Here is a 23,723-nt window from a genome sequence, read left to right on the forward strand (position 1 = left end):
TTCTGGGGAAAAACATGGAGAGGTACATGGATGTAGTTTATCAGTGTGTATAATGTTATTCTCTATTCTCTGAGTCATCTTTAGAATTAAAAGAGGCACAATTCAAATTGCACTTCACAGTTTGGTGTGGTTTCAAAATGTGTTCCCTGTTTATTTTTCATATTTTTTTTCTATTAATTTTATATTATCAGAGCCCATACCTGCTTCAATCGTTTGGATCTGCCACCGTACCCTTCATTTTCCATGCTATATGAGAAGATGCTGACGGCCGTGGAGGAGACGAGCACTTTTGGTCTGGAGTGAGAAGCTCACATTCACCCTTCTTACCATGTTCAGTCGATGCTCATGAACCTGACCTCTGCTTGCTGCTTTCCACATGGTGCTCTGCCTGTTTTCTGCAGCATGCTGTCGGTGGGGCACGTTATACTGGGCAGTGGCTTTGGATCGATGCTTTAACAGACATTATTGAATGCGTAGAATGGGATTAGGCAATTTTTGTCTGAGCACCTTTAACTCTTACAGAAGAATTAATGGACGAGGATTTTTCGAAAAATTATGCCTTTCCAATGTGATCTTTCTTCAAAAATAATGCGGCCACAGTTTTACTGTACCTACCTTTATTTGTTTTTTGTTTTCACTTGTAGAATGTCAAGGGAAGGTATTGAGGACTTACATGCATTCTAGGCTACCCACTCATATTGTTAATTTATTGAGATGACTCCAGTACCATATCACTGTTCAGTCAGAGCAGGGAAATTGATCTGCAAGATAACCTTCCATGGAATACAATGGACTTTCTAAATACTGAAGAAAAGATCTTCCATTAGAGGCAAAGCCGCACTGCTACACATGCAAGAAATAATATTTTAATATATTAAATACATATAAATTAAGGAAATTAAGTTATTAGAAAAGTTGCCAATTTAACAGCACATAATATTTGATGATTTTGTGTTGATTATTTTCCAGTTGTTTATAAACATTTTAAGGCTGAACTTTCTCTTTTTCTATCTTTTAAAGTAAGTAATCATATAGTCACTGTCACAAAAAGAATTATTCTGTGACTTTGCAATGAATCTTTGTTATGGAACAATCACTTCCAGATACAATTTAGTTCAGGTTTTCTTTTTTTTTTTCTTCCACATGCAGTGGCCAGTCTTTTACTGTTTTAATGAATTTAACAGCTTGCAAGGCCTAATGTGGGACAGCCATTGACCATCAACCTGGAAGCTGGGAGTGAAGTGCATTTTTGAAGAGGACCACTCCTCCACGGAAAATAAATTCAGCTTCCATTCATTTAGGGTTAACCACACAAAATATACAAACTTGTGCTGAGTTACATCACTTGCAGAGACACGTTTCTTTCCTTTCCTTCAAATTAGCTGCTTGTGCGTACCACTTTCTGTAACAGGTCTTGGGTCTGCTAGGTGGTGAACAACAGTGACAAAATTCAGGGGCCACAGATGTTGAATTGAGATTATGCTGTAGCACTAGAATGGTCTTTGCTTCACAGATGCTACATGGACATCTTGTCAAACTGTTTGAAAGGCGGATACAGAAAACACATTTGGGATTTCTCGGGTTTAGAGTGCAACCTCCCCCCAACCGCATTCCCCACTTTGTATTTTAGCTACAAAACATTAAGGATTGAAAAATGGGTACCTTTGTGATTTAATCGTTATGCCCGAAACACATGTGCAAACAAAAATTAACACTGTAGTCTAATGTATCACAAACCAGAATGGCATGGAATGGATTCTAGTTTGACATTCTTGGGCTTACTATTATGAAAAAGTACGTATTACTGTAATATTTTTCACTCATGAGGTTAAAAATAAGCAGACATGTTTCGCAACTTACGTGGGTTTTCATTTCTAAATTTTAAATGTTGTTTTATATGCTGGTATTGTTTCAGGGAAGTCTTTCCTTCGCCATGTTGCTGGGAAAATAATCTCTGACTTCCAGTTCACCTACAAAATAGTCACCACCATCTAAAGCACTTCAAGATCTGAATTTGTGTGTACTGAAGCATTGTTCACTTCCGAGACATTAACATCCTAGTTATCAAAGAAGAGCAAAGTTAAGCTGACATAATATCTCCTCTACTACTAGTCCTGGGCACTAGAAGTAGACTTTTGATGAGGAACATCTTGTGAAATCAACTTTAATTAATCAGTTATTTTAATCCTGTAAGCACCATGCTAATCTCGCCCAAGCATCTGTCTGCACTGTGCACTTCTTATTTCCTGAGTCTGTACTGCGGCATTGTCTAAGACTGACAATGAACAGAATTGCACAGACAACTCACTTCTCTTCATGTCTCCAACAATAGCATGTCAGTTTATAAAGTTATTAAACACTCCACAGTACACACGGTGAGTAACTTGCTAGTGTGCCTAGGCAGGAACAAATCAACTGCTTTTTATCTTCCCTTGCCGCGGGCCATAGAACAGGTTTGCTGACTGATACAACACAGTGATATTGTACATGTTTAAAATGTGGATTGCTTTTTAACATAGTTACATCCTGATTTAGATGGTTATTATTGTAATATTTATTTCAATATGGTAACAGCTGTATGGTGTAACTTAGAACAATGAAATGTTCCTTATCTTAGTATAACAGCAGTTAATGTTGATAGTTTACAACTGCACAGCTGGTAATACACGAAAAAAGGTTCAAATTAACAACCATCTCCTGCTGTAAACTTGCTGTGGGTGAGGTTGTGAAAAACATCATGTACGCGATGCATGGAGCGCCCAATATTCATTCATTATTTTCCGGCATATCAGGGGGAAATGACATTTATTTGATTCCCCCTCTTTTCCTTAGTAATCATGAAGTTACACCTCTTTTTATGCCAGAGACTCCAGGTGCCGTCTGGAATGGCAATGAGCGGGTAACAATACAGTTGTAAAGAATATAATCACAGTGTGTCACAGCTACCTGTGAGCAGATAACATGAACAGCTCCCTTGTTATATATCTCACTTTCTCCTGTAGCTCTCCTCACATCGCACTGTCACTTTGTTGTAAAATCATGTCGCAGGGAGCTGAAGTGAAGATTTTCTTTTGATTTTGCCTTTTTTTTTTTTTTTACCATGCATTTATAGTTGTAGTATATGTCCGAGACATAAATATGAAACAAATCACAGATCATTGAGCCAAACCCATCCTGAAAATCCTATTTTCACTACCATAAATTTGCTCCTTACTGATTAAATATTCACATTCACTTTTTCCCTGCATACACTCATCAAACAATTTTCCAAAAATACTTTTAACATTATGGGGTGTCAGGGAGGCACAGCCTATTCTAGTAGAATCTGGTGCTGCACAGAAAACAACCCAGAGTCAAAATGAGATCTCTTAGAGGGTACACTCAGGCACACACCCACCCACCTGGCCAAATAAAGCTCATTTAAAACGTATCATTCGATCAATTGAATGTTAGAATTTTGAGGTGTTTTTTATTGTCTTCTTATACAGGAGTTTTTCAAAACCAATCATAAAGTATCCCAGGAGTAGCAGCAAAGATAGTATGTGTACATAATGCCTGAAAAAGCGGAAGATTAATTTCCACCAATACTTATTTCAGTTATGATACCAAAAGTCTGGTAACAATTTCTTCTGTGATGTAAAGTTGCTGGGCATCAAATTAAGGAGAAAAAAGCCCCTTGAAGCTGTTTGAAATGTGGCAAGTAGTAGACTGGAAATCTTAAAGTTTTATTTGTGAATGAATGCAATTGTATGGGTATAAAATCTTTAATGAACATTTATAAATTATACTGCATGAAAAGAAACAAGAAAACTAAACATATACACAATAAGGATAACTATGAATTAATAGAACATGTAATAGTTTGGGTGAAATTTTTAGGAAAAACAAAACCTTTCGAATGACCAGTATGTGCAAATTTTCAAAGAAAGACTTGGCTTCATGATTCTGAGGACACATCTTTAGTGTGAGTGATTCACCTTCAACAGGGGTACAGGCAATCTCTGGATGATGGGTCATGCCATTATTTTGCTATTTATATGTAGCACCGTAAAAACCAAACTTACATGTCACTCCCCTTAAGGGAAAATGTGAACTTTGACCTGTTTCCAAAGATACTGATTGATAATCCTTTTTCCTTTCAAATTCATAAAATGATTTTACATAAACCAAGTGACAACATAGCTATTTCTTGTTCCTCTAAATTCTGAGTTGTATGTGTCCTCTAAGTATTATATGGCTTACTAAAGACAAGTGTGCTTGGTGCAGGCCAGTCTGTAAAACTTTTAGTTATAGTTTCTGTTAAACAAATGAAATATATATATGCACACACAGAGCATATTTATAATTAGTTTCTATATTTTTAAAATGGCCCTATACTATATAAACACTATACTATAATAGTATCTATACCATATACAGTACTCTATAGATACTGTAGTAGTTGTGTGTAGACCATATATTCACTTGAAGTGGTGATATTTTTAACTTCTGATACTTTAAGAGTATATAACATCTTTATTAATGAACTAAAAATTGCATGATCATTGCACAGGTCATTGTAGGTGCCTGGAAAGAGCGATGAAGATGATAACAGACGACACATCGAACATTCTGCATTTTAGTTCCAGTCTCACTTGAATCTCCACATGATCTCCATTCTCAACAATACTGCACCCTTAGCAACAATTAGGTTCAAATCTTCTTAGCTTGTGGCTGGCAGAGTGGCAACAAGGACACAGGGTTGGTGTCCCGCATGCATGTTCTCCCTTTGTCTGCATGAATTTCCTTCAGGTGCTCTGGTTTTCATCCACAGTCCAAGAACATGCAAGTCAGATGAACTGGCAATGTTACATTGGCCTCTGGTTGGGTGTGTGTATGTGTGTGTGTGTGTTTTCACCCTGTGATGGACTGGTGTCCTGTCCAGGGTTTGTTTCTGCTTTGCTTCCAGGAATATGTTCCAGCATCCCTGTGACCCTGCTCAGTATAAAGTGGGTTTAGAAGATGAATGGATGAATTTTTTGGCTTCATAGGATCATTATCGTCACATGTATAGAGTACAGTGAAATTCTTAGATGCATGTGGTAATCAACATGCAGCATGTCACCACACTTTTAAACAGCGGGTGAGGCAATGCACCTACCTTACACTTCCAGGAGACTGGGTTCAGTTCTCAGCTGGGTCACTGTTTGTATAGAGGTTGCACATTATTACCAAGCGTATGTGTGTGGTTTTTTTTTGGGTGTCCTAGTTTCTGTTCCAAAGACGTGACTGTTTGCTGATAGGGATATTCCGAATTGGCTTTAAATGAGTGTATATGGGCTGACATCCAATCCAGGTTTACTTTCTGCCGCATGCACCGTGTGGCTCAGATAGGCTCTGATTCCTTACAATCCTATAATGGAAAAAATTGTTTTGGAAAATAAATAGATGAATGTTTGAAGGAAAGATGTGTTCACAAGACCTGCTAAATTACAACCCATTTTTAAATATTCATATGATTTCTTAAAAATGCCCTAATTTTGATATTTGAATTTTTAATTGATGCAACTATCTAAAAGGTGGTCCACGTGACAAGACAGCCCTGATTCAGTGAGCACCATATTCCTGCCATATTCCTCTCAATACATCTTTTTGCCACCTCAGAACAGATTGTCTTTCTTAGCCAGAAGGGACTTCAGCCAAATAAAATGCAGACTACCAATGACCCTTTACTTTGCAGGGTCTTTCAAACCTACTGAACTATAAAGGGCATAAGATGGTATGAAATTAAGTGTGTAGAATGGCACATGAAAGTTTACTAATAAAGAAGAAATATACATAACAAGTGTCAGATGTTAAAGTCTCCACATCAGTGTTTATTTTATACATGTAATGCAGTGAATGAATGTACAGAGGTAAGCCTGGGGGGATTTGTTTTCATATTTTCACTTTTTTCTATATTTTACAAATGTATGTATATTAATGCACTGAATGTACCAAAGGATTGCAGGTGACTTTGAAGGTATGAATGATAAAAACATCACTTATGTCAATGTTTTCGTAATTTTACACTGTGGAGCCTGATGTAAGTCTCCTTTACTTTGTACACAAATGCTGACCAACAGATGGATACTCTGGTAACCCCAAGCTGATATATTAGGTGCTCAGGAAACAATTTAGTAGGATGACATGACAAAGCAAATGGTTGCATTTACTGTAATGTTATACAAAGTGACTTTACAGATTCTCATTCTTAGCCGTCGGTATAGTAGAAACAAAATGCAATTCACTGCCAGCTAAACGTCTTTTATGCTGTGTTATAAATATTGTACAACGTAACCTCATGGCACGTCAACTTGTACTAGACAGTGTCGGCTATGCAGAATGGTACTTTGGACACCATGACAGATTAGGATCATCCTGATCTCACACTATCAAATCCACTTGCAGACAGCTGTCTGCTTGCTTGTCTTTGCAGTGTTCTGCCTTACTAGAGACGTAAGAAAATGCCCGTAAATGGTCAGGACAGACTTAGTTAGTACAACTGCTTCTATCTGCTTCCTGAAGCAACAGGGTTGGGTTAAGGAATGTAGTGATGAATCACACACCTCAAAGTGTGTCTGATGTGATTAATTTCTCTTTGTTACTAATGGCAACACAACAAAAGAAACCCTTGCAGTGCAAGTCCGAGATAGTCATCTGTCTGCTGCTAAGTGAGCTTGCTTATCTGGGTTTCATCATTAAGGCATTAAAGTAGGCATCTAATTAAATGACATGTTACATTAACAGCAAGAAGTTATTAATTGGACTTTACAAAATCCTAAAATGTAGTCCTCCAGGAAATGATTTTGAGATGCTGCATTGTAGTCCTGATTGGTTACACTCAGACTGTGTTCACAATGAGGAAATCTTTTATTAAGCTCCTGGTTTAATTAGACTGCTATTTTTTTTTTTTTTTTAGAAAATCTGTGAATTCAGAAAATTGCGAAATTTACAAAAATGTGTATTTCTGTTGTGTCTTTTACTCCATTTCTGGGAGGCACGTTTTTATAGTAAAATACATCATTCATCTATGTATTGAGCCTGTTTATTTCAGCACAGGATTGCCAGTGCCTTTCCTATGAATCATCTGTTTCAGAATATAATTTTGAAAAATATGCACAATTTGCTTGGGAAGAACTGGCGCTCCTGCCACCGTGGTTTCTACCTTGCACCTCAGCAGGCCCGCACCTAGGAAATTCTGGGCCCCAGGCAGCTGACAGAGTTTGGGCCCCTTTCGTGTTTCAAATATGTGCGTATATTTTAAAACTCGAAAAAGGGCGGGCCCCTATCTAGCTCGGGCCCCTGACAAGTGTCATGGTTGTCCCCCCCCGGGTGCGGGCCTGATCTCAGGCTGCTGGGATAGGCACCTACTCCCTGCAACCTTACAGCGGAGTACATAGAGGCAAAAGGTGCGTCGATAGTTAGGTGATATGTGACAAATGTTGCATAGCTGTGACTCACAATGAAACAATTGTTTCTGGTTAAAAAAAAAACTTGATAATATTCACCTACTTTCATTATGTTGAAGCACATTTCCTTTCAAGAAATGATTTGCACTGATAAGGAACTTAAGAGGAATTTTGAAATGCATAGAGGGACGGCTTGTTGGGCCGGTAGTTAATAAATGCTGCTGCTTCACAACTGTTTGCGTCTGGCCCAGTCACTCTCTGTGTGGATTTGGCACTTCCTCCCACTTTACATTGATTGGGTGACTCCACACTGGCCGTTTCTGAATGACTGTGATGGACTGGCGCCCTGTCTAGGATTGGCAAAAAAGTGAATCAAGCCAGGAGTTCATTAAAAAGACAAGTAAAGGACTGCAGTGCAGCCATGGAAATGCCCCAGGGTAACAGCCAGCTAGTGAGACATTTTTACTCTATAATAGTAAAATAAGCTTGGCACATCTTAGCATATTAGAGGTACACTTATAACTAGTAATATCATGAATTAATAAACAAGTAATCCAAAAATCTCCTAGCTTACACCTTCAGGCTTTTGTACACTATCAGATGCACCGGTCTCCGGTTTCAAGCTTCTGAACACGGTCACTTACATGTAGCCGACAGCCAGTAGGATTCCTCGTTTCACCTTTCTCTCACCATATTTCTTAAAACCCCAAATCGAACGAATAAGCTAAGTTAAATATTTCATCCTTGCACATTCATTTTAGGTACTTTGATTGAGGGTATTGTGGCCATTTGGGATTTATATTTCTCCCCAAATCTCAAACAGTGGAAGGAGTATAGAGAAAGATACAGTAAAATGAAACACTGTGCCAAAAAATGATGAATGCTGGAGTTTTTAATTCTATAGCTTTTACTTTGACCACATTATTTGAGTGCCCCTATAGCGGAAGCACCCCTGGATTATGGGAATTCTGTTCCTATTGTATATGATGAAGTAGCATTCCAGCGTTTTGTTAAAGATAAATATAACACAGTACAACCTTTTGCTTGTTTTTTTCCAACTGTTCTGAGGGGACATGGAAGTGCAAATTTCGCTGTACACCTCACAATGAACTAAACTTGACTTAGAAGGCGGTCATGGAAGATCGCTGGGTTGCCCAATCAGCAGATCCCATTCATGTTGGTCAGCATTAATCTCCTGCCTTTAAGCGTGATGAATGTCCATGCCAAGTTGAGTGTACTTTGGTTTGTGTTTACCTGGATATCCATTCTATGCAAAACTCTTTTTCTGTGTCACAGCTTCACTGTAAACAATGTTTCTTTTGTATATATTTGTATGTACTGTATGTGTATGTGTAGGTGTTTTGGTTGTTTTTACTCAGTCAAAAGAAAGTAATGATTTGCATTTAAAATGGTAAGCCAGTTTCTCAGGTTGATGATATTTTTAATGTAACAGCATGGCCCCCCAAATATGTTCTCACTATTAACCTTAATTCTGATTTTCTTACACTGAATGGAAAAGTAAAACATGAAGGTAACAAACGGCCGATGGCCGTTAATTAAACAGAGGTGGCTTAGAATGAAAACAAGACATGGCAAGGGTGAAACACTCATCCATTTCTATTTTTGACATCTCTGTTCATTTTAATTGAACAGGACAAAACATCTAGAATGGCGGTACAAACACTGGGGTCATGGTAGACCAGACTTGGAGTCTACCAGCTTGTTGGTGAACTCTTCATTCCAAACTTTAACAGGTCTTGCCAAAGTATCTCAGCAAGCTCCCTTCTGCTCTAGTCTGTCACATTACAAACGCTTGGCTGATTCCGATTTAGCTTTTTAAGGAATATTTTAAAATGTTTGTTTCTGAATGCTTGCACAGTCCTTACATTTTTAAAGCAGCCTTTTAGATGAACATGAGGGAGTACACCTACGTGATTAGCCGTTCCATTGTTTGCAATTGCCTCTTCTTCATTTTTATTTTTAGAAATTAAGGAACAAGAAATACCATTGAAATGGAGATGGAGTCAACGTAATAAATAAATGTGAAGACGTTTAAGAGCTAATCATTGCAGTAATGCACATCCGTTTATTTTCTGAACGTGCCTAATCCAGTTTAAGGTCAGCAGGAACTTTAAGCCTGTCATGAGGCAGCCAGAGGCAAGGCGCCAATGCATCCTGGGCACATTCATGAACACTTCGATACTTCACAAGTACCTCAACCTGCTCATCTCTGTCATTCTTAAAGTTAGTCATCATTGTTCCTTTGCATTGTCCATAGGTATGAGACTCTCATCTTTGCTAAGATTTGTAATTGCACTGTGCGACTTTTATTAGTATTTCTGAATGTAGTGTACAAGAGCAGAAATGAGACACCTTAACTGATCAAGACATTTCACTAAAGGAAGTAAAACCACTCAAAGTGAGATGCAAACCAGCAGCCACAGCAGTTTCACCCGGACAGAGTCTGGTAACTACAGACCACAATTCTTGGCGCGGTTGCTACTGTACATCCAGGGTAGTAAATGTGAATTGAAAATGCCACTTTTGCTTTGCTCATGCTGTATTCTGTACCACTTTCTTGTTTACTAGTTAATTTATTATTTCTCAGAGCTGTGAGGAGTGTGCTGCTGATGGTTCGTTTTAAAGGCCTTACTTGACACCATCCACTTGTTAAAACAGAATTTGGTGACATTTCTTGAATTTGTATTCCTCTTAGTCTAACTCTCGTGACTGGATACAGGCGGGTGCATGCTGTTAATAACTGCCAAAGCCCCACTCAGAGTGAAACTTTGTAAGGCCCTCTCAACTTGTTTCCCTTCATACCAATGAAAGAAAGAATTCTGTTATCTGTGTTTAGTATTGTTGTGTTTATTAGTCACATTTCATCCTGGTTTCAATTTGTTCATGAATTTTAATTCACAAGCAATACAACAAGGTTAGGGGGATAATTGTTGAGAATCCTTCTGTCCATTAAAGGATATCAAAGTTGACTTGACTTCGCACGAAACACACACTGGTGTAGATTGAGAACACAAAATAAAAGTCACCTTTTCTACTGTCCATTGTACATTTGTTCTTGTTATTTTTAATCAGGTTGGCATCTCTGGCTTCTCCTTATTGTGTGCCTTGCAAGTCTCCACCAGCTCTGTTTTCTTTCTGCCATTTAGAAATGTGTGGTCATTTTCATTCAAAGTAGTGCGAGTGCATGGGTGGCTGTGCTCGGTCTGCTCCCTTGTCTGGACAAGACGTGGGCTTGCTTTGCTGCCATTAGAGTTGGGATCAACTTTGGCTGAGCAGGATTCTGATTTAAAGAAGCAGGACCCTAAACACTTTACAGGACACTTCTTTTATTACAGTGCACTAATGTTATAACTACGATGTACAGTAAGAAAGGCATTGTTACCACATACTTGTTGTACAGCTAAATGACTGGACTTGGTAAGCACACAGGCCTGGCCGCAGTGCTGAGATGGGTGAGTAAAACAATGTACATGGAATTGAGTGGTGGGATTAATAACAATTAAAAGAGAACTTTATAATATAACACAGTACGTCACACTGCAAGAAAAGACAAAAAGAAGCTCTAGCAGTGAAGATGGCTAAATACAAAACAAAACCCAGAAATTGAAAATTTTTCATAAACTAGTTTTCTGTCACTAGATATTATTTTTAATTAAACAAAGTTCAGACAATCACTAACTATGCATCCCAACCCTGACAAATAAAGGCATGTGGCACACACACACCTAACATGCAATGTCGTAACATGTTGGCTATGATGATTTCATTAAGATGAGACTCGAGACAAAAATAAGCAAAATTACAATGAGTCCTACAGTTTTCTTTTAAACCCTGTTAGGTATTCAATTACAATGAAAGTATAGCCAAAAATAAAAAATTCTGAAATACAGAGATGAGAGTAAGCGGAAGACATCAATGTCCCCTGCGTGCTCCTTTTGGGAACACGATTTGCACGTAGTAGGGGAGGTGTTGCTACTTCCCAGCACCTTCTGTTACCTGCTGCATGTCATCAGATCTTCCCAACAAGCTCTCACACAGACTTCCTGCACCAAGATGATGCCATCAAACCCTAGCAGTGCTAAATTATGTAGCTCTTTTAGGAGGACTTCTGATTCAACAACTGCCTTAAAGTTCTCTTAGACTGGCAGCCCAGAGACACAAATCTCTGCTGCTGTCCTTCAAGTCTTAGAATCCAATTAACTTGCACTTTCCAGACCAATTTACATGCAACAGGACCACTGCCTCCCAGTGGCTCCCCACTTTGAGCAATTTCTAATGACTACCTGTAGTAATCCTACCTGTAGCTGGGAAATTTAATTTTCACTTTTATCTTCTGTGTGTATATTCTTTATGTCTGCATTTCTTGAATTATTATATTGTTATTCTGGTCACGGCATTTTACATTGTTTTTTTTTTTGAAGGTTTCTAACATTTTGCGATAGTCACTTGTCACAGTCACTAAGCCTGTTGCTGGTCACATTTCACAGATATAATGTGTTGTATTGTGTAATGTCCCATCTATATTAGATGATGGCACTCTGCTTCTGGCATCCTTTATTTAAAAGTCAGTCATTATGCAACCCGATATCTCCTAACACGGGGTCATAGGGGTCTGCAGAAGCCAATCCCAGCCAACACAGGGCACAAGGCAGGAACAAATTCTGGGCAGGGCTCCAGCCCACCGCAGTTTATAAAACAATCTCTTTGTTTTAGTATTAGTGGAAGCTAAAAGACACCTGCAAGAAGAATATAAAAGTTCACCTTTGTTTTCTGCCAATGTAAGTTTTCAGTTTGCATCATGTGTTTTGGTTTTTGGCTCTTTTGGCTTTTTCATGATATTTTGACTCTTGGCAGTTTTCTAGATTTTGTGCACCACTGACTGGCTGCACTACCCCCTCTGCCTTTGGTTATTCTCTTTACAACCTTAACACCATCTGTCCTGGCACATCTGTCTCAGTCCACATTTCTTAAGACAAAATCACCAACTGACTTCATTACTGACCTCTTTCTATATTTACAAAAACATAATAGTGATTACAGCTTAACTATTAAGTTTGACGGCCAAACCTTATGGGCAGTCTTAGTCAACCCACCACACTTAGATCACATTCTGGAGAGGGGCCTCTTCCATGCACATTTTTGGAACAAATGTCTTCTTTCATATTTATACTGAGTAATATTCCACTGTTGGGGTCCTTGCTTGATACTTTAGCAGTGTAGTGGGCATGGATTTCTGCAGAATTCATGATTCAGTTATTTAGTAGCAAAATGGATGTGGTATCCTAAAGCAGTCACTGTATTTAAGAGTCACCTCAGGATATTTTGCTGTAAAATGAATTTCTTCATTTGTTTGGACCCACAGCCAGTCTGGCCGGAATGGCATCCCAAAGTAGAAGGTGAATTGTTTTGTGTGGAAATGTGGTTACTCTTTGACAGTTTTGCTTGTTTCCTACATCTTTAACTTGCTTTAATAAATAAATACGAATATCATACAGGTATCATGTTATCACACTGAACAATCCACATCCTGCCCAACTGCTTCTGTTATTCTTATTCCATAAAAATATAAACAAAATATTCTTCTCATACAGTATGTACTTACATTAAGACTTTGGGTATGTAGGAACACAACATTTGTTACACTGTGCTTTTGTCACATCAGTTTATTTAAAGCATGCACAAGAATTCAACTTGTTAGGACCACCCACAATGGCTAAAGTAATGTTACTCATAAAATACTGGTGGTGTTTGCAATAATTTGATTTGTAAAATTAAAATACAGTATCCAGTGAGAGCCGCCAGTGTCTTTACTGGTATCAATGTGTACAAGGCCAGTAGTAGTCGTAGAGAATTTCTGATGCCGGTCATGCAGGATACACCCATGCACATACCCTCTGTCACCAAAGTGAAATGCGTTTAATCACAAATTTACTTTCAAGACTAAAAGACTTGGGGCGAAAACCAGTATCACTGAAGTAATGTTGTGTGCATGTGCTATGGTGGGGTGGGGGGTTCTGAGGTTCCCACTTGTGACATCTCACCATTCCTCTTCATTCTGCTCACATGAATTTCTGGCTGGACTCTTTGGAGAAATGTGAGAATGCTGTTGATTTACTAATTGGTCAGCACAAATAGCATTTTTTTTTTATTAAAATAAAGAACAAAGCTAAATTTATTTCAGTACAACTCCAAAATGCCATTTGCCACTTACCACATTTTTTTTAACATTGACCGCGTCAATATGTAACAGCATGGAGAATTTGTCTATTATTGTTACTAAATGTCTGACATGGAGCTCCCACAACAGCACATGCACGCAACAAGGAAGTCACATATAAATTTCACTGGTGAAAAAGTCTTATCTGCTTATACTACCATCAGCTGTGATTTAAAGGAGCAGGCCAACAGTATCACAAAAAATGACCAGAAGCGAGCCAGTCCAGGGGCCTCATGTATAATGCCATGCGTAGAATTCACACTAAAACATGGCGTACGGGCAAGAGTGGAAATGTGCGTACGCAGAAAAAAATTTAGGTGCACAAAACCGTACGTAAGCCAACTTCCAAACACTTCCCCTCCCTAAATCCCAGTCAGCATGAAATGTAACACACATTCACGTGCCTGCCACCCCACCCCGACTCCTCCCAGAATGCAAGTCAATATAAATAGCTCCTTACAGTCAGCGTTTTGTGAAAAGACAATGGCAAAAGCACTGGGGAAAAAATGTGAAGTGGAGGTTGTACTAAGTGAAGTGGAGGCATGAACAACAAAAGGGAACTGATGGTGTGGCACTCAAAAGTTCAAGTTCAGAAAGTTGCACGGTGCCCAAAATAAAAAAGTGGTCAGATGTCAAAGTCAAAGTGAAAAGGCAAGTCGTAGCCCACTGTCAGAGTGTCCTACGGAAGTGTATGAGGGCACAGAGAAAAGAAAAAAAAGGTCAAAATATAGACTTTAATCTCGTAGTTTATTTTGTCATTAAAGAAGAACATCGTAAACTTCATCTTAAAATGATTGTTTAATTTACTTGAGTTTCTCAGATCATATCATACCTAAAGTAGCATGTTAAATCCTTCATATTCTGTATGTTCTATGTGTGTGAATCACTACATGCTTCTTAAACAGGCTTTCGGTTTCGTAGACTGGAGCGTGCAGGCAGTGGTTTCCACACAGAATACATTACATTCATGATATTACAGCTCTCTGAAAATTTTGGAATACTAAAGAGGTATACTTGATATCACTTCCATGATGAAATGCATTAAAGCATGTATTAAACATGTGGGGACATGGTGGTGCAGCGGGAGAGATGAGCTGGCACTGTGTCCAGGGATTGTTCCTGCCTCCCACAAGATGCTTGCTGGGACATGCGTGACGCTGAATGGAATAACTTTATGCAGCACTATCGTGTCTGTCAAATGTACCAACCTGTTCTTCTTTTTTAATTCTCCACATAACCAATCTTCACACAATGTGCTCTGTAATAAATGTAAAACCAGCTGTCAGCTTAGATTATTCAAAACTTTAATAGAACATTGACAAATCTTCATGTTTAATTATTCCATCCATCCAGGGTTGCACTAGTCCCAGCAAGCATCAAGCCCGAGGCAGGAACAATCCAAGGATGGGTTGCCAGCTCATCACTACCACAGCACCTTCATATGTTTAATTATTAACAATAACCATAATGTAAATGAAGTTAATTTATCTGTAAAATGTAATGTGCATACTTTAATGGATTTAATCATTAAAGTTCTATCAAGTATACATCCTAGTATTCTAACAGCAGACAGTTCCAAGAGGATAGCTCTTGGAAATCTAAATCGACTTAGAAGCCAGTCATAATTATTTGTAAATACACACTTTCTTATGTTGAATTGAATTACTTTATTGTCCTTGTATGGTACAATGAGATTCAACATGCAAATCTTCCATAAACTTTTTTTTCCTATAAAATGACACAATAACAAAGAAAAAACAATGAAAAATATACAATATGAAAGCATAATTACAATAAACAAGTATATACAGTGCAGCTAGTGCAAATGGTTCATAAAGTGGCTCAGGGTGTGCAGTGTTACAGTTGTAGTGCACGTTTACAGTGAGGTAGGTGTAATTATAACTACAAGCAGTTCTACTGGGAGAATTTGATGGACTGATTGAACCTGTTTGTAGCTTTAGGGATGAAACTGTTTCTGAGCCTCATGGTCCATGCAGGAACGGCTCTGAAGCATTTGCCAGATACGAGGAAGTTCAAATAGACTGTGGCTGAGTTTAATCCATGCAGATGCTGGTGGCTTTCCTTAGGCAGTGTGTGCTATAAATGTCTTCCAGGGCTGGAAGCTGTATCCTGATAATCCTCTGCACTCTCGACACAACCCGCCTTAGAGCTTTCTGATCAGCTGCCGTGCAGCTTTGATACCACACACATACAGTGGGTTAAGATACTCGAGTGGTGCACTGAGAGCAACAATGCTAAAGCAGCTATGGTATTTGGAATAGTTTGTTCATTCCATGCACCCCTATATTGTTTCAGAATGATTACAATCAATTGAATTAAATTTGTAAACAATATGCAATTCAATTTGGTGTATTAGATAATTCCTGCATTACTGATGTGAATCTGAAAAAAGGGATCCACACAGAAACAGTAGCACTGCTTTGATGCTGGGTGTCACGAGTTTGCAAAACCTAGCAGAAAAATGCATATGCGAGGGGAGAGGCTGTCGTGAGGATGTGCGTGGCTTTATGCCAAGTTCAGTTTTTTATACATCGCAAAGTGTGAGTGGAAACGGGAGTATGCAACATTTTTGTGTGTATGCACCGTCTACACACGAGGCCCCAGCACTGACCACAGAACACATTGAATGTTTTCCATCTTAACATGTGACCTCAGCATAAGCTGAGACTGTCAGAGCCAACTGTAAGAATATACTCATTTTGAGCCCTAGGTAGGGGGACATGCCGGCACCCCTCTGTGTCCATAGCTGATAGTCAGTATTAGACTTTGATAACTGGGATTCTCTCTTGGTGTCCATAGTGCCCTTAAACTTCAAAAACAGCACCCCTAATGCATTGACTGACTCAGGTGGTAATCACCATTCACATTTTTTTGATGTTAGATCCCCCGTGCCATACTGTGTTGTCTATCCATATTGCTCATACGTAAATCTGGCACTGGAGACAGTACAGGGATGAGGGCCTGACAGTCCAGCAATAATTATGGCCAACTCACCAATGCCCCTGGTTCCTCAATCCATAGATGACTATTTGGAAGATGTCACCCTTCCTTTGTTTGATCCTGCCTTGTGCCCAAAGCTACCAGGACAATCACTGGTCCTCCACAAATATGAATTACACTAACCATGGATGAATGATGCAAGTAGTCATCAAGTCAGGATACTGGACACTGAAGCTGCAGTATGGTGTAGTTTTCCTTTAAAAACTTGCTAGGACCAACAACCCAGCTGTATGATTAGGTGGCCTTGCCTCCTTAGGCACCACACAAATGTGACAGGGCAGATAACTAAGACACTAAACAAAAACAAAATACAGCAAACCAAACAATAATAATGCACAAAATGTAAGCAAAAATAAAATTACAAAAAAATAATATTTGGAAAAAGAAAAGAACAAAGAAACCGTGCTTGAGCCATGAATGCAAATTAGACTGAAACGCAGCATAGCCCCCTCATTAAGTGGTGGATTCTGCACACCCCTTAATGTTAAGCTAAGTTTTGAAAAAGAACAGGTCTTTTCTTGGTGACAAAGATGAGAGGAGGAGACCATTAACAGAAGAAGGCGTGGGGATGAGACATGAAGACCACTGCCCAGGTAGGAAGACATAGATGCGCAAAGATTATCGCCTGGCTGGGACAATCAAGATGAGCAGACCATTACCAGGCACTGGGCTGAAATAAACAAGCTAACAGGAAGTGTATGCTCACCTCTTGGATCTTTGAACACTTCTTTGGTGAGATGCTTTTGACAAATCTCAGGCTTTTAGAGCTCTCATGTGTTGAGACAATGCTGACTCAAATAACAACAGCAACTCAGAGTCGCCTCCTCCTGAAGACCTGGTAAAAGATACAAAAGTACCCACTCCTCGGAATGCATTGGAAGGCGTAATGGCACCTCCATCCTGGAAATGCAGTCAGCAACTCATAATCCTCCCTTACTGGGAATGTGCTAGGCTTGGGCTGGGCAGCAAAGGCAGGTGGTCCAGACTGGGTGGTGGAGGCAGGACCTGGAAGTCCAGGCTGAGCGGTCAGGGCAAAGTCTGAGGTATAATCTCCAGTGCAAAGTTGGAGACTGGTGCCAAAGGTTCAGATTGTTAGTGCGTGGGCCAAAATAAATATCAACTGAAATTGAAATTGGAGACTGACAGGCAAAAGCAGGTAGTAATGATGGAAGCTCAATAATTGTAGCAGTATATGCTGGATTTGGTGGGTTGATAACCATGGCAGCACCTATACGATTGGGGAATTCAAGAGACATCATTGCATACCTTGGAGTAACTGGCATTTCTAAGGTCCTGGGACTCCACCACAACACAACAAAAGCCACTGTCTCCAAAGAACATTTGTAACAGTGGTGAATTATCCCATGCAAGCTGGCCTACCACAATTATCTCAAGGACACAGTGACAACTCATTGAAGAAGGATCCCAGAAAATCTTTCCAGAAGATCTTCCAAAGAACGGCAGGCCTCACTAGCCTCAGTTAAACTCTGTGTTCATAACTCCATAAGAAAAATGAGACTTAGTAAAGATGTGATTCATGGGGAGGTAGTAAACAGAAACATCTGCTATGCAAAGAAACACCTGAATGATCTCCATGCCTCTTTGAATAATATTCTATGGGCAGACATGTCAAACGTAAAACTCTGGATGACACAGATGCCACTCTGTCTGTCATAAAACTAATACAGCGTTCAACAGTTAAGAACACCATACCTGCCATACAACGGGGGGTTTATGATGTGATGGTGTTGAGGTGCTTTGCTGCCTCAGAACCAGGATGATTTATCGCCATTATTGAAGTAGCCTTGAATTCCACCCTTTGCCAGAAAATTCTTGAGTAGAATGTCTGGTCATCAAACCGTGGTCTAAAGCTAAAGCATAATTGAGTTATGCAGCAGGTCAAAGACTCAAAACACAAAAGTAAGTTTACAACCGAATGTATCAGAACTGCAAAATTATAGGTTTAGAGTTTACTTGGTCAAATTTCTGACTTCAATCCAATGGAGTTGCTGAAACAAGCATTTGACACTCGCAAACCTACCAATGGGTCTGAGCAACGAAGAGTGGGCTACAATTCTTCAACAGGAAAACATATGATATCAAATTATAGGAAGAATTCACTTGGAGTTATTGCTGCAATCAAATATGGAAAGTATGGGGAAAGTTACTCTTTCACATGTGTTAGAGAACTTTGTTTGTAGAATAAACAAAATAATGATTTAAAACCTGTATGGCGCATTCACTCAAGTACCCCTTCTCCCTTATTGCACTTTATCTAAAGGTCTGAGACCATTCATTGTGTAAAATATTGTAAAGACAGAGGATACCAGGAAGGGGCAAAAACTTTTTATTGTATAACACACCACTGTACTGTACAGTACTTTATAACACATACTTTGTTGTTAAAGCATAAACCAAAAGGTTTTATTAAATCCATCACTTATTTTGCCTGTTCTGAGCTGGTATTTGGTACAGGACCATAAAACCTCCCAACCAATGCTGTACATTTGGAGTCAGCTGGCTACACACAAGCATTCATAAGGTCATCCTCATGAGCACACACAATTTGTGTGCACTTACAAATGTAATGTTTATTGTCTGGTGTTGTAATCACTGCCTGTCATTTGAATTGTCCTACTAATACCAAACTGTGAGCAACACACAAAGCAAATAAAAATGTCATTGTGCTGTGTGTACACATGACAATGCACTTGAAAGAAGATCAGCATTACAGATGACATGGCCCCTGTCAGATTATCTAGTAGCTGCACAATGACTTTACTTCCCCTAAACAACTTAACCAAGGTTTCCTGAGCCTGCATAAACAGAAAGGCAGTGGACTGCAGCAATGTGTCCAAGATTCAGGAGAACATATGCAGGTTCGTTAGGAGGTAAGATTATATTTCTGTGCTGCATACTTAAAGAGTATCCCTTTATCTGCTCACGCAAACTATGTTTGAAAAACATGCATATTGGACCATAGGTCTGTCTGTGGACAACTTGAAAACTGTGTGTTAAAAAAAAACTAATAAAAAAAGGCTTTTTTTTTGTTTTTTTACACATAACTGTACGAATTCCAGTGCCAGGATACATTCTGCAAATGCCTTAAGGCCGCTGCCACTTGTCACAATGGCGAAGATACGGCGGTGAGGAGGAAGTTTTATTTTCTGCCCCAACAAAAGGCTGCCAACTACTCCTACTTTGTAACAATCTGAAGAACATCCAAAAAATGAAAACATGATTTGCTTCAATGTGTCCAGAGGCTGACTTGTGTTTTTTGTGTGTATGCACTGCATTATGTCATTTTAACGGTTTTTATTTTAAATGTGTATGGCGCTCTGAGTTGCCTAAGAGCTGCACGCTACTTACCAATACACTGCAGACGAATGTTTGGAATTTGATGGTCAGACCTCGAAGAGGGGTCAGGCTGCAGACCCTCCCAGCAACAGCGCGCGGCTGCTCACGTACATTCGCTCACTTGTTACCTTGGCCACCAGGTGGCGGAGGGAAAGGTCTTGCAGTGACGTCAGCGGCTCGCTCTGATTGGCCACGCGGAAAAGGCGGAGATAATGTTGGCACTTGAGTTGCGCTTTCAAACGAAACACTTCGGAGCGCATCGAGAAGTTCGTTCGCGGCCTCGAGGATAGAAGGGATCGTAAACATCTGGAAGTAAGAACTCATTTGTTTAGGGGAGTGTCAAATAAAAAAGCAATTTCAATATACAAAAATAAATACATAAAAAAAGAATCAGTAGCTTTCGAAGTGTTTCCGTCTTGAAAAAAAATCTAAAAGCTCCGAGAAGAAAGCATCTCAAGTTCCATTAATACCACAGCATTCTGCAGCGGCGCTTGTGGAGCAAAAGTTGTGAGTTTATTTTCAGTGATCGCCGAAAGCAAAGATCATAACAGTCGCCCTGCACGAGCTGCTTAAGTGAGAATTGAAGTGGGAAGTCCGAGGAAATGTTGCGGAAGAGGGCAGACAGCAAGGCCGCGGCGCTGGGGCTGTTGACGGACATCCAGACCTGCATTAGGACGGACAGTCTGGAGAGCCAGTATGAGTTGACCGCCAACGAGCTGGGCAGGTAAGCATGTGCTGTTTCGCTCCATCTACTCCACCTTGCGTGTTTTCCTCAGACCCCCTCCACCTCCAGCCAATCTAACCGCCCTGTCAGTCTGCCGGGTGGCCTCCGACCCCACCGCCTGTCCTCTCGTTCAATCCACTTTAAGACGATTGATTTGAACTCGTAGACCGCGGCACCGCAATTATTTCAATGGAAAAGGAAGCTTTCTGAGATTTCCTCCTGTTTTTGGCGTGTAGCTTAGTAGAAAGGGGCTCAGAGAGGAGCTGGTGCTTAAAATGATGAAGCTTATGCCCGCTGTTCCATTAAAGATCGGGCGATGCGGATAATTGGTGAGAAGAGTTTTAACGGTGAGATCTGAAAGGTTTCCGCACATTGACAATTGTAATTATGTGCAGTAGGTCTGGAGCTGTAAGGAAGTGAAGAGCACTTCAGGGCTGTTGTTTAGGGAAAGCCATGTGTGTGGCAAATGACCTGCAGTTGAGCTTAAGCTTCTTTTCTTGTTGATCATGCGATGATGCCTGCTTTGTGGTTCTGAAGTAAGAAGCCCACTGTACACTTGCTGCTTCACCTGTTGTCCCATTTTGATCAGTTGGGCTCCTAGTCTCTGGTGAGTCACTCAGCCCCAGACCTGCACCAGCTGGGTGTGAATTTGCTGTTGCCAGCACTGTATGGTCAGGCCCTTTTGCTCCTACAGCACCTCATTGGGCCAAATTAAGAAAAAGCTGATTAATCTGTGTAGGAAATTGGCCGTGATCTGTGTAGCTGGTGTCTGTCTGGGCAAAGAGCATCTGTGTCTTCACTGCCACTGTATGGTCACAATTTTATCAGTTATTGATTCAAGACTATGGGTGATTTAAACTTCCACTGTTGACAAAAATTGCAATTATAATAGAAGCGTGTGTGCCTACCAAGAGTTTTGAAGGAATCTGTACCCAATGAGAAGACCCATTAACCATCTGTCCCCTCTCCATATACACTTTGTCCAGTTCAAGGTTAGATGAGTTGAAGCCTTTCCCAGCACCACTGGCTATAGGTTTGGTTATTTACAGGAAACCGAGAAAGGCGATGTAATTCATGTAGAGAAATAAGAAGTGCAGTGCAGCTTTTAGTACAGGAATGTAGCAGGGTTAGATTTTTGTTCGGTTCAATGGAATATTCGGGCCTTATACAACTTAACATATGTGGTGTGGTGTGAGTCACCTTTAATTGTTAGTGCCCTTCCCTTGGTTTTCCAAGAATCCAAATAGTTTGAGAACTTTCAGTGTGCTGTGCCACACTTCAGATCCAGGCATGTGAATGTAATGTGCAGGCGTCTCGCTGTCTAAAAGCCACAGTCCTGGCCTCCCCTCGTTGCCGTCTTCTTCTCTATGGATTGGTTTGTCCCTACGTCACATTACTGTGCCTGGCCATCAGCTAATCTCGCTAAGCTCATTCCTGCCTGAAGAAAATAACTGCAGCTACCTGGGCAGCATTTCTGATGCGTTGTTTGGCTGTCAGAGAGCTTACATTACAAGGCAGTACAGGGACAAAAAATACCTCTGTGTGTGTGTGTGAGGAAGAATTCACGTCTCCCAAGTGACATTTTATGCAAATAAGATGGTGTAGTTTTTGTGAATGCTTTTTTTTTTTTTTAAATTGTTCCCAACAAAATATTGAAGGTGCTTAAAAAATACTTCAATTCCTTTATAACATAAAAGGTTAGTTGTGCCTTTTATTGTAAATTGTTCCATGAAAGTAAAGCAAATGTTTCATCTGTCCGTCTCATTGAGGTTATGAGTGAAAGTCTAGAATCCTAAAAATAAAATAAATGCAACACATGAGATTCCCTGCATAAAGCTGTGATTTTGAAATTTATCAATGATTAAAAAAAATAATTTGATGGTTATCTGGAGAGCTTTTTCAGCAGTTAAATTAAACAGAATTAAATTAAACATTTCATTTTCCAGAGGAGTGATTCTGGTTAAACTCTGCACGTTTCTGGTGTGTTCCAGTGTTAACAACTGTGCTGAATGATGTTTGTGCTGTAGGGTTTGTTTTTGAGTAATGGTGTCCAAAAGACGCACATTATCACTGCATACACATTACTCTGAATGTGGTGAAATTGTACACAGGATGCCAGAAATGTTTGAATTCCTTAAAATGTTCAAATTTTGGCCCAATCATAATACTTTCTTTACATTCTGGACGAGAGTCAAGGAGTCGTTGGGTTGGTCCGTTTAATCCCATTTGAAATATTATTCAGGTGCTTGATGGTGCAAAAGGCAAACAAGATCACAGAGGTAAGAAGAAGTCTTTGTGACTCTCCGCGGTTAACACTTTGGTAGAATGGGCCTTTTCTGGGACCTCCGTTTTCATGCAGATTGAGATGGCTCTCTCTGGGGCGTCCGTTCTTTTATAGACTAACCAGAAGGGGTGGAGTCAATTGCCCTCACTTGGCATCTTCTTGCCATTATAAGTGGAAAAAGAGACGCTACTCTTAGTGACAGCACCCGCTCTCACCCCGGGGTTGTATCACTTACCTCAGATAAACTCCGAAGAATCCTGTGATCTTTGCAGATCGGGACTCTCGAGAGACTGAGAATGGAGTCTGAGTGTCTGGGCTTGCGAGTGTCCTGGACAAAAACCAAGAGCCAGGCCCATAATGACAGCCATCAGCAGTGTGTCTTTCTGCAGAGAGAGTGTCAAGCTTGTCGAGAGGTTTACTTACCTCGGCAGTGACATTCATGTCTCTGGTGACTCTTCCTATGAAGTCAGTAGACGGATTGGGAGAGCATGGAGGGTCATGAGGTCGCTGAAAAGGGGTGTGTGGTGCTACCGATATCTATGTAAAAGGATGAAGTCTTTAGAGTCCTGGTGCTTCCTGTCTTGCTATATGATTGTGAGACATGGACGCTATCCAGTGACCTGAGATGAAGACTGGACTCCTTTGGTACTGTGTCTCTCCGGAAAATCC

The 23,723-nt window shown here is 40.0% G+C and overlaps 2 protein-coding genes across 5 annotated transcripts in view; both read left to right on the forward strand.

Annotated features, from left to right (window-relative positions):
- LOC120530997 (E3 ubiquitin-protein ligase HECW2-like) overlaps window positions 1-10,490 on the forward strand; it is a 368,650-nt gene extending 358,160 nt beyond the window's left edge. For all 4 annotated transcript variants that reach the window (XM_039755889.1, XM_039755891.1, XM_039755890.1 and 1 more), the window contains one exon: window positions 192-10,490. In XM_039755889.1, the coding sequence (XP_039611823.1) occupies window positions 192-303 (112 nt within the window). In that variant the 3' untranslated portion in view covers window positions 304-10,490. The remainder of the gene's footprint in view (window positions 1-191) is intronic.
- A 9,558-nt stretch (window positions 10,491-20,048) lies between these two features.
- Window positions 20,049-23,723, forward strand: part of stk17b (serine/threonine kinase 17b (apoptosis-inducing)) — a 113,504-nt gene continuing 109,829 nt past the window's right edge. Inside the window, exon 1 of the mRNA XM_039755893.1 lies at window positions 20,049-20,770. Within this exon, the coding sequence (XP_039611827.1) occupies window positions 20,649-20,770 (122 nt within the window). The 5' untranslated portion in view covers window positions 20,049-20,648. The remainder of the gene's footprint in view (window positions 20,771-23,723) is intronic.

This window comes from Polypterus senegalus, chromosome 6 (assembly GCF_016835505.1).
Source record: "Polypterus senegalus isolate Bchr_013 chromosome 6, ASM1683550v1, whole genome shotgun sequence".
Taxonomy (NCBI): domain Eukaryota; kingdom Metazoa; phylum Chordata; class Cladistia; order Polypteriformes; family Polypteridae; genus Polypterus; species Polypterus senegalus.